The 16,723-nt window shown below is 42.9% G+C and overlaps 1 protein-coding gene across 2 annotated transcripts in view; it reads left to right on the top strand.

Annotated features, from left to right (window-relative positions):
• tulp4a (TUB like protein 4a) overlaps positions 1-16,723 on the top strand; it is a 44,734-nt gene that overhangs the window by 19,814 nt on the left and 8,197 nt on the right. For both annotated transcript variants that reach the window (XM_079526713.1, XM_079526712.1), the window contains exons 7-12: positions 1,205-1,385; positions 9,056-9,163; positions 9,982-10,148; positions 10,886-11,110; positions 12,740-12,974; positions 16,028-16,172. In XM_079526713.1, coding sequence (XP_079382839.1) covers positions 1,205-1,385; positions 9,056-9,163; positions 9,982-10,148; positions 10,886-11,110; positions 12,740-12,974; positions 16,028-16,172 — 1,061 coding nt within the window. The remainder of the gene's footprint in view (positions 1-1,204; positions 1,386-9,055; positions 9,164-9,981; positions 10,149-10,885; positions 11,111-12,739; positions 12,975-16,027; positions 16,173-16,723) is intronic.

Here is a 16,723-nt window from a genome sequence, read left to right as displayed (position 1 = left end):
TCCATGGCAAGGTTCTGTATCTTTCTCCTGATGGCATGAGGTTGAAAAAGCGATACAGGGGTCGATCAGTGTCATGTGATATTGAAAGTGCTAGCCGTGTGATGGCCTTATTGTTCATATCAGAAAGTGTGGGTGTGGGAAGTCTGATGATCTTGGAAGCAATACGGGTAATACTGAAAAGTTTGTTTCTGTTAGGCATGGACAGTAAGTATGTTGTGGAAACATGCGGAACAGTACAACAGAACAGGTTGAATAATGCTGATACATACAAATAGCCTGCAGCATTTGTCCAGCTAATTGTAATACTAATAGACGTATTCTTATTTATTTATTTTTGCTAATAGGATGGACGTTTGTTTTTCTTTGGCATTTGCCACTTTTTGTAATCCGCCTCATTGATTGATGGCCACTGGAGGTTTGTCTTGAGTGACGGCCAGTACTCGCTCTCTTGTCTACACAGTGGTTTTATTTGGCTGCATTTCTGCTTATACGTGCTGCGGTCTTGTCTGCTTTGGTTGGACGTCACAGAGCTTTCAGTATCTGTATGTTTCCCTGTCGTTCTTCATTGCCTCCACAATGTTGTTTTTTAGCCTTTACTTTCAGCTAGGATCTTTGCAGATACACCGTACACTCACTCATGTTCTCAATCTATCGTCTGTTTCTTTCTAGCACCTCTCTCGTTTTCTTTCTGTTTTCATCTTTATCTTCAATCTTCCTCACTCACTTTTTCCCCCCCATCTGTTTCTCTCTGTCCTGTCCTCTGTAGTTTCATCATGAAATTATGCTATGATGAGTTGTTCTGTGGTGTAGTGTTGATTTAGTCAGTCTTTTGAATACAATTTCATTGAGTTTTAGTCATTGAGAGGTTTTAGTTTTAGTCAACTAAATACAAGATTTTAGTCGACTAAATCTACAGTTGAATTTGCGACTAAAATGTATGCTGGCGGTGCCTTGATGGTGTCATAATGGCAGATTTTACACTTGGTTGCATGCTGAAAATAGCCGTTCTACAGGCTCACAACACAATGCTTTTTAGTTCTACTGGATCACTTCTCCACTAGTTTTTATTTATATATTTAGTCTTGGTTTTAGTCGTCATAGCTATTTATTTAGTTTTCATCAGTTAAAAAAATGTAGTTGACCATCATTTTTCGTCATAGTTTTAGTCTGCAAAATCAACACTGCTGTCGTGCTTCTGCTGCAGGTGTTGTTTGGGACGGCGGACGGACAGGTGATAGTGATGGACTGCCACGGCCGCATGCTGGCTCACATTCTGCTGCACGAGTCAGACGGCATCGTCAGCATGTCCTGGAACTACCCCAGCTTCCTGGTGGAGGACAGCAGCGAGAGTGACACGGACTCCGACGACTACTCCCCACCCAAAGGTACGTTGCTTAAGTTCTGAGAAGGCTGTGCCACTGGATTGCTGTACGAAGTGGGCTCTTTGTCAGCTAAGGTTGTGTTAGTCGAGTGTCATCACTTTTTAAGTGGTGCAACCACTTCAAGGATCAGCAATGTCTGTCCCTATGTCTGTCTGTCTGTGTCTGTTTAGGGTACCAACAGGGGGCGCTGTTGCATCACTCACTTCAGACAGGTCTGATTTTTGACCTATATAGGTTTAATGTTTGTCTTTCCTAGACAAACATAAAAATGCCATTGACAATGGACATAGTTTAATGTTTGTTTTGTCACTAACACAAACATTAAATGCCATTAACAATGAGCAGAGTTTAATGTTTGTTTTGTCTGTCACTGAGCAAATCGGCATATGGTGTTATGTTATGATATTGCGATGATGTAAGATGATGAGAGTTGGTAAAGCGTCCCTCGCTTTACACGGGTGAGATTTCTGCTCCACTAGAGCAGATGCTCTGCAGATGCTCTATGGATGTCAATGTTCAATGGTCTATTCGTGGTCACTACTTTGATCCCCCAAAACATTTCTTGAAAAGTACTAATGCCACCCTCAGTCCAAAATTACCGTCGTATACATGTATACACATGATCTTATCGGTACTGATTTTTCTTTCTATTGACAACCTTTTTTCCAATTCAATTGGACATTTCCATTGTATGTGTGTATAAGGAACAGCACGGCATCTAGAGGCTTCTATAAGGACTTTTAAAGGATTTCACAAGCTGTATTTGTTGGCTTGGCTATGAGCAGTACTTGCTCTGTGATTTAAGTCGGCTATTAATTCATTTCATGTAATCTGAGATGTAAATCAAATGTTATACATTTGATTACATTGTAATGTATAACATTTCATCTCAGATGCCTGCAAGGGCCAGAGCAGGCTGTTTGTTCTGAGAAGGTTCGGGTAAGATGCAGCAAATGTTGTCTGTAATGGCTAGAAATTCTTAGTTTGGGACAGCCTTAGCTTACCAGAGTCACATCATCAGGAACTATCCTCCAATATGTTTTTCTACCACTGTAAGGACAAGACAGTCTATCAACCTGCCATAGTCATTACAAACCACAATTTAACACATAAAGCAGCCAATAAACAGTATGGCGTTGACCTTGTTTCAATATATTGCGTGTCAATTGCACTGCCTCTCCTCATCTTGCCCTTTTAATCTGTACCCTTGTAAACTATTTTACACAGTTATGTTCAGTGAGATCTATCAACATAATGAAGTCCTGCATCCTCCCGTGGCCCGTGGCTGTGACACCACGTTATTAGATGGCCTGGGACTGTCATCATAATTTGAACATTTATGGAGCAATTGATGAATGCGTAAACATTAATGGATGATGGCTGGTGGCTCCACTCAGTGCTCTGCTCAGGGGTTAAATTAAAACCCAAACTCATTCCAATCATGACGATGTGAATGATGTCATTCAACAACGTATGTAGGTAGACGTAGGCAATTCTTTTATTTAATTCATGATTCAGGTTTTCGTTTAGGATATAGAAGATTTATATATTTTTCTTTTTCTCTCCCAGTCCATATACCTACAAATGCGGTCGTATTTTTGTTTTATTTGTGTTATATTCTCTATACAGTTTATAGTCTGTGGCCTGTGTATGCAAATAGCATGTACCATTCCACACATATGATAGGTGTGTGTGTGTAGCTCTCTGTGAATCCATGGAGATGATTGGTGGGGTAACTTCACATGTCGATGAAGTTCCTCTTCTTGGACATATTCCACTTCTTCATGTTGGAGGTGGGGTGAGGCTCAGCCGACCGTTCTTACGTACGCTGTGATTGACAGTGTACTCCTGCTTCATAAATCACACATGGACGTGGTCTGTCATAAGATAATCCCTGGGCTCGAATTTAAGATGGTTTCTACGTTCCATTGATAAATGAGGGCCACTGTCTTCCATACTTCATGATATGCAATAGGACACATAAACGGGTGGTACCTTAAGCAGCCATAAAGCTGCAGCAGGGGTCATCTGTAATGGGTTTAGCTGGTCAGGCATTGTGTCTGTTGGGAGCTATACACCGGGGCAGTTGACCAGCTGTTACAGTACATCCCGGTGGCTCAGCACAGATGAAAGCAGATGTGAAACCATATGTCTTGCTTCCTGCTCCTCCCTTGGTTGCATGATCTCGTCGTCCTATCGTTCAACTGCTCCATCACGTTCTTTTCTTGCACGCTATTAACTCTGTGTTGGTGAAGGGTAAGATCTCTGACTCAGAAGAGAAGACACTGCACGCAGTGCACGGGAACGCAAGATGTATAATTAATCTCCTTTGTGTTCTTTGGGACCCAAACTAGTGAAAATGGCAGATCTCCAAGCTCACCAAACGTGTGGCTTCAAGTTCGCACCGCATTGGGAGCTTGCAAATCTGCCATTTTCACCATTTGTTTTTTCATTTGGGGAATTTATGAATTTATGAAATTCTTTTGTAGTTTTCAACTCATGAAAATGTGTTTTTTTTTTGTGTGGAATTGTTTTAGAAAATATTTTGTAATAATTATTAACAAGATTTAGGAGACACAAAATAAAGGGATATTTACTCACGAGTCACGACCCATAGAAATTGGTCGGCGGAAATCCTGCCGTGAATTGCAGCGAATAATTAATTAATCCTGGAGGTTAAGTACTGTAGGCCCTGTTCTTCTGGTAGCATTAGTTGGATGGGACCGTGCTAATCAACATAGCATAAAAAATAACATGTCATCAACAAATGCAAACACTATGTACAATACATAGTTAATGTTACAAAGTCATGGACGACAGATCACTACTCTGATCTAATCCAAGGAATTTAGAGCAACACGTCTAAAATCGTGGATTTTAGTTTGGCAACAGGTTAGTACACTTATATTTGAGATGTATGATGCTCAGTTAGTATTCCAGTGCTCTATCCAAGACGTTTTAACAAGTTTTACAGCCTGAACAACTTCACTTTTGACATCAGGGCTGCTGCTGCCCTCTGGGCTAGTTCTCCTTCGTGCGCTGCCCTCCCTCTCTGTGTGCCTGTGTGTCTAGCAGGGGGAGGGGGTTAAGGAGCTGCACTCACTGCTGCAGAGAGAGAATACTTCTCCATGCGACAGTGTTTTACCAAGAGAGACTCCATTCAACGGTGCTTTTTCAGAGTGAGAATACAATAGCAATCGGATCGGTGAATTTACCCTGTGATAGGAATGTCCCGATCACATGTATATTGGGGGCCGATGCGTTGCCGAATGCTCGCACCATCTAAACTACCAAAGTGTGTTAGAATCAGGTGGGTCATAGGCTAAAGGTCAAAAAGTAGTCATATCAGTTTGTTTTGAGATGTCTGAACTCTGAAGCTTAGTTTTAGTAACATTGAGAGAACCATATGGTGCAAGCACAATTAAAATGGCATTAAATGAGGGATCCAGGGCCTCGACGGTTAGCTCAACTGTCTGGGCAGTGCAGGGTGCCTACCTAGGCTGCTGATTCTGCTGAACCAGCCTGACAGCGTGCCGCGGGTTCGACTCCCGATCCCGACGGCCTTTGCCGTGTGTCTTCCTGTCAGATTACTTTCAAAATTCAACCTATCAACGACTTTGAAGTTATAGCCAACAAATAGGCTACGTTACTTACGCTTATTAGACAATAAACTATCTGGAGAGAGTATGACATCTCAAATGTCATTCAAAGTAAAATTTATAGATGGAGGTTTTTTGGTATATTGTCTGGTGCACTTGTTCAATGTCATTTTGTTTTTACTCACACGGGGCGGCAGTGTAGCTCAGTAGGTAGAGTGGCCACTTGGGAATCGGAAGGTTCCTGCTTTGATTCATGGCTGTCCTTGAACAAAACACAGAATCCCAAACTGCTCCCGATGAGCAGGTTGGTGCCTTGCACTGTTTCTCCCACCATCAGTGAGTGAATGTGAATGCGATCAATCAGGAAAGCAAGCCATAGATCGAGAGCAAAGACCAGAAAATAGTACTGTGACCAGTGACCTGCACTCCACTTCTGTGGCAGTTAGGGAGAGGTTCGGACTGTCTCTGAGGAGCATTAAAACAAACCACTGTGACCAAGTGTGAGATTGTGTGTGGGAGAACGGCTATACTGTAGGCTGTAGGGCAGGAGGGGCAGTCAAGATGGAGGGAAAGAAGGTAAAGGAGGAGGAGGGCAATGGCAGAGAGGACACCAGGATGACTGTGGCGTGTGCGTGCGTGCGTGTGTGTGACATTGGGCTGACTTTGCTACAGGAAGTCCTAATTGCTGACTTGGGTGCTTGGGACAATGGCGGACGGCAGGCGGTGTTGTAACAACAGCAGCTGTCACAGTGAAAAGTATGCGTCACCAGAACCCTGATGTGCGTCACTCACTGACCCTCAAGTGACGATCAGAGGTGTGTGGACACAGAATGGAAATTGTGTTAAATTAAAATGATGTTTTACATTAGCCCAGGTGGACAGCGTGCTATTATTGGAAATGGAAACTCACAGTTCTTAGCAAAGTCCCCAGACAGCACCGTAATATGCCCTGTACTGTAAGAGCACAATACATGTCCTCATTGGGAATGGTCAATTTCTCAATTCTCAGTCTGTGACACTGGTGTATACATGTTTTTTCAACCCTACCTCCTAGGACTGATTTGGAATACAAGGTCAAGACTGGTGTATCTGAATGACTAGGCCTCTAAAAGTGTGATTAGAAGGCATGCCCTTGTTGACATTCACAATATATTATTACCAGTGCTGTAGAGGGGCTATAGAGGGGCTGTAGAGGGGCTATAGAGGTATTATTACCAGGGCTGTAGAGGGGCTATAAAGCAGGACAAAATAGGAGAATATTCTAGCAAGGTAAAGGCGTGTTTCCTGCTTAAAACCAAACCCAATATTGACGACCCGTGTGACTCTTTGCACTTCTTGACTTGACTGGCTACCTCCACTATCAGCATTCAGCAAAGTGTGAAATACTATAAAGAACTAATAATAAGAGAGAGCAGAAATGAGGCAGTTGTGTCATGCCTATCTGGAAGGACATTGTGATATGATGGGACTGAACTGCAACCACACAGCTGAGAGATGCATGTTGCGTCTATCATGTGCAGAAGCTCATGCAACAACTTTGTTTGCTTATCGGTTTCCTTTGTCTTTTCTTCCTACTCCCTCCTGAGCTTAACTACTTGCCTTCCCCCGATGTGCTGTTTTTTTTTATAGCACATCGAATTGTAAAGCTGAAAAGTGCTTGCCATAGCTGGACCACTGATTATACTCTAATTCACTAATTAAAGCAGCCAATACTAATTGATTGGCCACGATAGAAATGGCTTCTCTAGACGACAGCCTGCCTGAGACACCAACCCTTCTTATTCCTCCGCCTGCCAAAGCCGTTGGCCATGATATATGATGATGACCCATTATCACTGCAGTGCACGCCGCATCATACTAGTATAAAGCAAAGCAGGAGAATATAACGGAACACTGAATCAGTGACAGGAGGAAAAGTATAGAGGTTAGTGTTGTTGGTAATTGGGTCACTAGCAGGACAATTTGAAAGGACAGATGCAAGGTTGATGATAGTGTAGGTGGTTGCAGTAAGGTGTTATTTATGGCACTACGCTTTTGATAGAATGAAATAGTGAAATACAATGAGGAAAAGCACTTGTATAAAATGTATTATTTTGATTATAATGCAGTAGATTCTTTCTGAGACCGAATTACTTAGATTCATTTCTACAGCTATAGAACTGGCCTTGTGCCCCTCATAACACCGCCTACTACCTCCTATAGTGCACACAACACAGACACACAGGCATACAAAGGCAGTGTCTCCCTCACGTCCAATCTATTTTTATGACCCACTTTGGAAATGCATATTGATCACCTGGTCCTCTGACGTAGTGTGCAAAGACGTTAGCGATGTAATACCACCAGTATTGAGGAGGAATATGTTTAGGCACCGGTCTCATTGAGGTATTATATCATAAGAACTACCAGTAAGACGCCCTGAGGGCGAGAAGTGTAAAGAAACAACAGAGTTTCTTAATACGGCACAGTTAAGAAGCAGGAGTTAAACTATTAATCTGGTGTCCGGGAGGTCAGATTCGGTTGCTGGCCGGCTCCATATATGAAGATGTAGGTGAATCACCTAAGGTGATGATCCAGTCTTCTCCATGTATGCCTATCCAGGGTTTGATGAGGTCAGTGTCGTGATCTTCATATATGGAGATAGTCGGCTCCAAATACCACATCCATGTGTTGTGGTTAATTTGCATGTGTGACTCGTGTCGCGACAACCACACTGGTTATCATGAGCTTGATGACATCAGGGATCTCCATATATGGGCATAAAAGGGATTGTATTAGGGTGGCCCCTTTTTTTTGACGTTTTCATGCCGGGTAGGGTGTACTGCGACCCATGGTCTCAATAATTATATTTTTGGGGGCCTTGTCTAGAGGAGCGCATTTGTAACCGAAAGGTTCCCGGTTTGATTCCCTGGACCGGCAGAAACATTCTGGGTGGGGAAGTGAGTGGCCACCACTCACCTCTCCCTCAACTCAGCTGAAGTGCCCTTGAGCAAGGCACTGAACATCCAACTTCTCCGGTGGAGCTATGCAGTGGCCATTCTGGCCAACAGTATAAAGGTAATTTCAGATGGGCAGCGATTAACGCGCCTAGTAATTCATTTTCAATGTTTCTGTACGCGCACAGAAGTCAAGGTGGCGACAACGCAAGCGTATTTATGTGGGAACGGTCCCGTGAAATTGTCACGCGCGCGTGCTCGTTTGACCAGACCTGGTTTCTGTTTAGCCCCTCATGAGCAGACCTGTCGTTGATCCAGGTGACAATGTCTGGGTTAATCAATGCCCATCTGAAAGTACCTTTAGAGTGTGCGTGTGTGTACACAGTTGTACACGGTGTTGCTATAAAAGAGCCCTAGTGCTCAGCACATTCTCTGGGTAAATAAAGGGAAAAATAAAAAAAAATATTTGAAACTGATTTTCCAAACGTGTATTATTGTATTAGTTTATTTGAAAGAGGCCAGTACAGAAGACATCTAAAATAACGAGCAAAACATGAATTTGTATATAAAACATGAATTGGTGTAAACGTATTAAGTTCTGTTGAAACCTGCTTTCAGTGTTGGCCAGCAGTACAATAAAATCCAGATGGTTAATTAAAAAGCAAATTACACTCTGTGTTACATTAACACTCAGGAGGTCTTTACTCTGTAGACTGAAGGCTGGAAATATTGGCAATTTTCACTAAGTGCAGTTGTATCAGGTTCTCCAGTGTCTCGTCGTAACTATATGAATATAACGTTGGGAAAAGCCCATCATTGTTTGAACATTCCAATTCCAACAGAATTGTAGTTGCAGGAAAGTAGCCTCTTAGTGCAGCAAGCCCAGTATATGTGTTGATCTCGATCCTCCATTTGTTTATTTGAATGTAGGGCACTCCTAATTTTCCACACATTTTTCTTTTTTTGGTCATTCTTGTTTTTTGGTATTTTCCGTCTTGTATTTTCTTGTTAAATGTATAACTGTATAATATGGCTGCATATTTTTGTTCAAACCAACAAAGTGGTATAAAGGGATTTGTACTGTTGTGTTGTGTTGTCTGACTCTCCTCATGGTGGCTCTACCTCTGTGTCCTCACAGTGCACAGCCTGAAACCACTGCTGACCGTAAGCTTCACCTCTGGAGACATCAGCCTGATGAACAACTACGATGACCTCTCTCCCACCCTCATACGCACATGTCTTAAAGGTAAGCGTGACTGGGCACACCTGTGCACCTCATGGGCACATGTGCAATTCTGCATTCATGCATGTTTGCAGCCAGGCATATGTGCCTTTGCTTGTCTGTGTTTGTCGGTCTTGCATACACACATCGTACAGATGTAAAATAAATGTCTGGTCTGTTTTGACCAGTGGTGTTAAAGGTATATTCAGTGATTTGACTTAATTCAAATATCACTTATTCTTTCTTTTTTTCTGGATAATCCTCCCTACTATAGAGTTCCTCCCTGTCCCCAGTGAGCCCCTGGGGTCAAAAAACCCTAGTTTCAGTTTTGGTGGCGGGTGGCAAAACCGTCATCCAATCAGGATGAGAGAGGCCTTCCTCCAATCATGATCGAGTGGGGGCGGGCCTTGGTGCACATGCTGTTGGCCTGTTGCACTTCCCCCCACTGTAGAGCGTGCATGTGCACATTTTGTTACCGGGGCGGACTGGGTGGTTTTCCAAATCACCCAAATCACTGAATGCTCCTTTAAGTAACCATGTGCATTTACTTAAGTACCGTACTTAAATACAATTTGGAGCTGATCTGACTCTTTTAGCTGATCTATTATAGCCGATCTACAATTTGAAAACTTGTGAAATGGGACATTCTGCATAACGAGTACTTTCCACTTGTTACCAATACTTTTGTAGTTTTTCTCAAGTAAATTTTGAATCCCGTACTTTTATTTTTATTTTATTTGTAGGGTATTTCTACATTAAGGTATTGATATTTTTACTGAAGTAAAACAATGTGAGTACTATTTTTTCCACCACTGCTGTTTTGACGTCCTGCTGCTTTCTAGATGTGGTGGTCCAGTGGTGCTCTCAGGGGGACCTGCTGGCAGTGGCAGGGATGGAGAGGACCTTCCTCCCCCACGACCCCTCCTGTCCTCCCCCAACCAGGAACGCCATTGTCAAGTTCTACAACGTCCGCGGAGAACACATATATACACTGGACACACCGGCACAGGTGCTCAGCTATACAAAAGAACCCAGCCTTCGTCTCTTTTAGCCCAGTCAGAGCATGTGTATGAGGTGTCCGATAAGATCAGATTAAAAAGCTTATTCATCTTGAGTAATTATTATACCCTATTGGCCTGAATATAATACTGCGTTTTTTCCAATGGAAATATCCTAAAAAACAGGGTTGTATTATAAAAGGGGACTTTTTGACATTCAATGTTTTTCCGCAAATGAGTCCGGGGGTCGTCAGAGTCGTCTTATATTCGGGGCAAGAATACGGGAATAATGTAGCATTAGCATACCCCCTCCCATGTGGTACTCCCAAGAAGGCTAAATCAAACGGTTGTTTAATGCTATTTGACTCAGGTTTGGGTAACAACCTGCCAAGCGTCTTCTCAGTTACCTGCCATCAAAGCTTTCAACATCAAAACCAAGCCATTACCTTTACCTTACCATTACCTTCAACATTATCAGAAATAATAAGTTGCCCATTCTGGTCTTCAGATGCTGCTGATTTCTAAAGAAATGTATTTTTTTATTTTAAGCAATTATTCTATGTATTTCGTATGTATATTATGTTTGTACTTCAGACCAGATTATGGTGGGGGGTAGCAAGAAATGTTTCTTGTGTTCGTATGGCAATACAGATCTTGATCTTTATACTGTGATAACCCCTTTATACCTGGTGAAAACGTTTCATATTTGAATAAAAAATAATAATCGTCATCGATTCCCTCCCTGCAGCGTCCTATCACAACGCTGTGCTGGGGTCACCGGGACTCTCGCCTGTTCTTGGCGTGTGGCCCGGCACTCTACGTGGTGCGGGTGGAGCACCGTGTGGCCTGCCTGCAGCTGCTGTGCCAGCAGGGCATTGCCACGGCACTGAAGGAGGAAAAAGATGTGGCCAAGCTCACCATGCCCTCCCGCCTCTGTTCCTACGTCACTGCTGCCTTTGTCCCCACCATCAAGGTACCATAACATGGGTGGGAGTCCCATTAGGAAAATTAAGACAAAGGCTGCACACTCGTAGCCACGATGCTGTATATTTATTGACAAGAATCCAACGTTTCAATCTAGAAGGTCTTCTTCATTCCCTGAAGAAGACCTAGGTCAAAATGTTGGATTCTTGTCCAAGGCCCATAGGCGGCAGGAGGATTTTACCTTTAGGTAGGCTAGAATTGCGTCGGGGGGGGGGAACTCTCGCGGCCTCGCTTCGCTCGGCCGCGCGCCGCAGATTTATTTATTTCCCCCAGATGGTCTAAAAATGAGTTACTTTAACTTACTTATCATGATTTGACCAATTTATTACCAATCTCGTACACCATTGCTCACGAAAGCAAGATCCTTGACCCAATTATAGCCACTGCATCTAGCTTTTAATTAAAGTAAAAGTAGTCTGGGGAAAAGGAACAGTTCTGTTCCCCGGACATTGTTTTGGGATATTTTGGCTGAGATGGGTCTTCTTCTCAAGTCAGTGTGGAGATTACCCGGCGGTAGCCTTCTATATAATGCTGCGCACATATATTATATATTTGAAAAAGACCCAGCATAATTTTTGGGAAGGCTAAGCCTTGCCTAGCCTTACATACCCGCCGCCTATGCTAAGGCCATTAGCACCTCACCAACACTGGTGTGTGCCCTTCTCCCTGTTTGTCTAGGGGGCCCATTAGCTCATGCTCCATAGAGACATCACCATCTTTAGCCAACACTAGGGGCATAAAACAGATTAACATGATGTCTTTGTAATGCGAGTCGTGAATGAAATTTATGGCTGCGAGTTTGCCTTGTGTTTCCAATTTTGGCTTTACAACATTCCAGAGTACCGTAGGCAAGTGACATCAAGCCAAACTACAGAGCTTGAGTTCTTTGACTGCATAATGAGCTTGCAGTGGTTGCAAAACGGCATGCCAAGGCAAACCATTGTGGCATGAGACAAGTCCAGGTATACCTTGAGACTTTTATGACAACCACATCATATTTCTTCCAATGAATTGTGTGTGCCCACTGCCTTCAGATTTTTACTCTTGGTGTAAAGTTTGAAAGCCACTGGCATAGAGTACACTTCAGAGGAAGTACGACGACCAGATAATTTTAAGTCAATTTAAACCTGGCGTCCCTATACACTGTATAGGGAGGACATACACTGTACATGCCCAATACCTGTATAGTATACAGGTATTGGGCATGTATCGCAAATGTATGATCTACATACAAGCATCACATTGCAACACGTTGTGAGCTTATAGATTGGCTATTTTGGTGGTTAAGCTTACTCTACTCGCATGCTTGGGCCAACTGATGAATCTTGCAGGACCTTCACCTACGTTGATTTTCGCGGCACCTTGTAGATCTGCTATTTTTGAAACGTGGCGCAAATCTTTGAATATATATTCTTTCAGAGTGACCGTTTTTAAGTCAAATCCTTGCTTCTGGGGGGTCCATGAAACAATATATTTTCAATATATATTTTCAATTTCATATAATTTCTGGGGTCCTTGACATGAAATAGTTTGAGAACCACTGACATAGAAACATGGGTTTTTCAGAAAACTGTCTAAATGAGTTAAGCATTAAATCTTGTTTTCTGCTGTCCCATAGCCCCCCATCCCAGACCCCAACAACATGCGTGACTTTGTCAGCTACCCGACTGCTGGCAATGAGCGTCTGCACTGCACCATGAAGCGCACTGAGGACAACCCTGAGGTGGGGGGGCCCTGTTACACTCTCTACCTGGAGTACCTCGGTGGTCTGGTGCCTATTCTCAAGGGCCGAAGAATCAGCAAACTGAGGCCTGAGTTTGTCATCATGGACCCCAAGACCGATGGGAAAGCAGGTGAGACTTTGATCTAACTTTGGTCACAGAATTGAAGCGAGTACTGGAAATTTCCAGTACTGGAAAAGTTTATGCATTGTTTTTGGCTATTTATTTAGTAAATAAAAACATTTCCAATACATGTATAACATTACACGAAATATGTACAAAAGTAGTTCTCCAAACGGGCTGCGTGATTGCAGCGTAATTCATACAGGGCGTTGCAACAAGAACAGATCTACTGTTTGTAGGTCTGTTCTGGCAGCTGTTGGGGCAGCGGTGGCCGAACGGTTTGCGGAGCGGTCTTGTTATCGGAAGGTCGCCAGTTCGAATCCCTGGACCGGCACGTTAAAATGACCACCGCTGAAGTGCCCTTGAGCAAGGCATTGAACCCCTACCATGAAATGTTCTATGAGCAGGGTCTGGCTGTAAACAAGCATCTCGAGCTTAGTCCATTCACCCTGGGTAAACAAAGAACTTTGCTTTGCTTTGTTCCGTCACGTGACACCAACCTCTGCAGCTGCAGCGCATGAGCGAGAGCAACAAGTGAATCTTCAGTGATGAAGCATAAGCAATTGAGCTCAAAGTTATAATTTATCGGTTGAACTAGCATACACAATGCCTGGGAAATGTGCTTTTAATCATTTGTGGCATACAAATGAAAAATATAAAGACTGGTTAAAGCGTGAAAAGTGGACACAAATTGAGCTGGCTGCAAATTATGCATCAAAACATTTGATGTTGGGAACATGGGGGAATCCCAGCTGGTCAGCCATGAGAAAAGCAAAAAAAACTGAACTCCAAAAGGCTGCTTAACAGACAGTGGGTGTCGGTGCGTATTTCACGGCTGACTCACTGAATGATTGTTATATAGTCCTGGAAATTGGGTTAAATATTCTGGAAAGGTTTTGGAAATTCATTGGAATAAATGTGTGGGAACCATGTATAGAATCACTAGTAGTTTAGTGTGGACACAATATGATGTGTGCTAGTGTTGTGACATTCATGAACGATTAGTTCAAAATGATTCGGTTTGTGTGAACGAATTCGGTCACTTCTTCAAACATTATCGTTCCTCGAGTCCCTCGAGGCCTTGTACATGTGCTATTTTTGTAGATTTTAGAAAAATCTTGAAAGTGAGGGAATTTATGATTTAGAAGGCATCTGTAGAATCTGGAAGGTTTCTGACTAATATGTTAACGTACTTGCCTTGCCTATTTAGACAATGTATAACATTGGACAATGTTATACAGTCTAGATTTAATGACTCTACAAACGATAAAATACATGAGAATCCCCCGGCACACTGACATCCTCAGTGCCCTCGTTATGAGCTGTTACTCCCCCCTGTTTGACTGACTTTCATTTGGCTGAGTGTCCTTGAAGGGATGAAATATATTATCTTCTATTTGGTGATTATAATGTAATCCTAGTAATCAACATGATATATATATTTTTTTGTTCTATAGATTGTCTATTTCATTCCCTAACATTCAAGTTGAATGTATTCACCCCAGACATAATTGTCTGCTCCAGTACTTTTCCAGCTGTCTGAGTTTGGGGGGGAAGTTTCTTGCGCTGGCATTGAGAGAGTGAGTGTGTTTTAGTCACATAGGGCAGACCGGTCCATGTTAATTAAAATCTGCTTAATGGGGGCTCTGATGGCCCCTGGGTTCCTCATAAATCAACCCACTCCCTCCCCACACAGTGATAAATGAAGCCAGCCATGAAATGCATGCAGCCCATTCACACTTTAATGCCCATCAAATAAATTAGCTTGACCCAGAGTGGAGTACCAGTGGTTCACAGAATCCATATGAATGAGAAACAGAGGAGAAAGGTTACTCCTAAGCAGTGGTATGGATCTAATGGGGCTACATGTTAATAGTATCAAATGAGGAAACTGAATGCACCGTACCTCATAACTCCCTGAGATTTTTCATTACACATTTGTTTCAAGGGTGAATTGTGCCCCCTGCGGGTTGTTGTTGTAGCTGGAAATCTAACCCATAATTTGTACATTGAGACTTGCAAATGGCACATGAAATGACATTTTCCACATCAAAATCAAACTACCGTAACTGTTATTTAAATCTCTTGGGTGGCTCTGCCACCAACTAAACCGTTGTGGGATAGTGTATTGTAAGCCTAGGCTTGTGCCCAGTTTAGGACAAACCTATTTATCTGTGGAAATCTAGAGTGATAACATCAGTGTTTGTGTTTGTTCGCATCACAGTAATCCAGGGCAGTGGTCACATTTCAGGTTTAAGGGTGTGGTCCACCCAACACAAGGTAGCACCTCAGGGTTTAGCTATTGTACACACATTGTAACAATGAGAGCTGAGCACACGGGAGACAAGGAAACAGACCAGAGAAGAATGATGGGTTGTTCGTGGATTATTAAAGTTGATTATTAAGGTTGACTATACATTTTGACTTTTGTAATGATAAATGTAACTTTTAAAGTAGGGATTTGGGGAATAATGCCACTGAACGTCACAGTAGTTTACTACCCTGATGCTCTACTTCAGAGTTACTCAAATGGGGTACTTTGGTGTACTCAGGTGGCAGCGGTGGCCGAACGGTTTGCGGAGCGGTCTTGATACCGGAAGGTCGCCAGTTCGTATCCCCGGACCGGCACGTTAAAATTACCACCGCTGAAGTGCCCTTGAGCAAGGCATTGAACCACTACCATGAAATGTTCTATGAGCAGGGCCTGGCTGTAAACAAGTATCTGATGCTTAGTCCAGTTACCCTGGGTAAATATAGTAACTTTGCTTTGCTTTGCTTACTCTTAAGCCTAAGGGTACTGAACAGAGAGATAATTATATTGGTTATGAACAATTTAGTGTGTGATTGTTTGGTTCTTTGTATCATAACATACTTCTACATTCTTACATCTAAGGTTCAATATCTATCAGCCTTCTTTATTTTGAGAAATGGTGTGTCCTTATTGCCTGAATTGGCGTCACTATCTATGGTGGATTCATTCCTCAGTCCACCACCACATTTTACTGTCTGTCATGCATACTTACACACTCAAGATCCGACTCCATCTTGTGTTCTCCCTTCAGATGAGGTGTATGGCAACAGCCTGATAACAACTATGATTGACAGCTGTAACTGCTCAGACTCCAGCGATATTGAACTGAGTGATGACTGGGTGGGAAAGAAATCTCCCAAGATATCCAGAGGCAGCAAATCCCCCAAGCTGCCCAGGTAAACCTGCACCATATCTCTCCATTTCCCCCAAATCCCCCAAGCTGCCCAGGTAAACCTGCACCATATCTCCATCTGTCAGATATATGTACCTCTCTGCTGTTAACCACTTATAGCAGGGGTGGGCAACTTTGACGATGGAGAGGGCCACTATATTTCCACACTCACTCCCTAGGGCCATATATTACTGTCGTAGCAAAAATAGCCGATCTACAAGCTCAAAACGCGTCACACTGCGACGCGTTTTGAGCTTGTAGATCGGCTATTTTTTAATTGGAATCCTGAAAATTAACATTTTTATGTCATTTCAAATGCCTTTAATTATACTTGTGTTGAGCAATGAGCTACTAATTTAGACTGAAGTAATTCAAGCGGGTCATGTTTGCATGTTGTGGAATTGTAACAGCTGAAACCAATATTATATCAGTATTCTGACATTAACCTGAGGGCCACATTAAGTGAAGGTGGGGGCCGCATGTGGCCCCCGGGCCGCCAGTTGCCCACCCATGACTTATAGGGTCCAAATAGCAGAAATACGTCCTCATACATCA

Source organism: Electrona antarctica (assembly GCF_951216825.1).
Source record: "Electrona antarctica genome assembly, chromosome: 17".
In the NCBI taxonomy this organism is placed as follows: Eukaryota; Metazoa; Chordata; class Actinopteri; order Myctophiformes; family Myctophidae; genus Electrona; species Electrona antarctica.
This window is presented reverse-complemented; position numbering and strand designations above follow the sequence as displayed.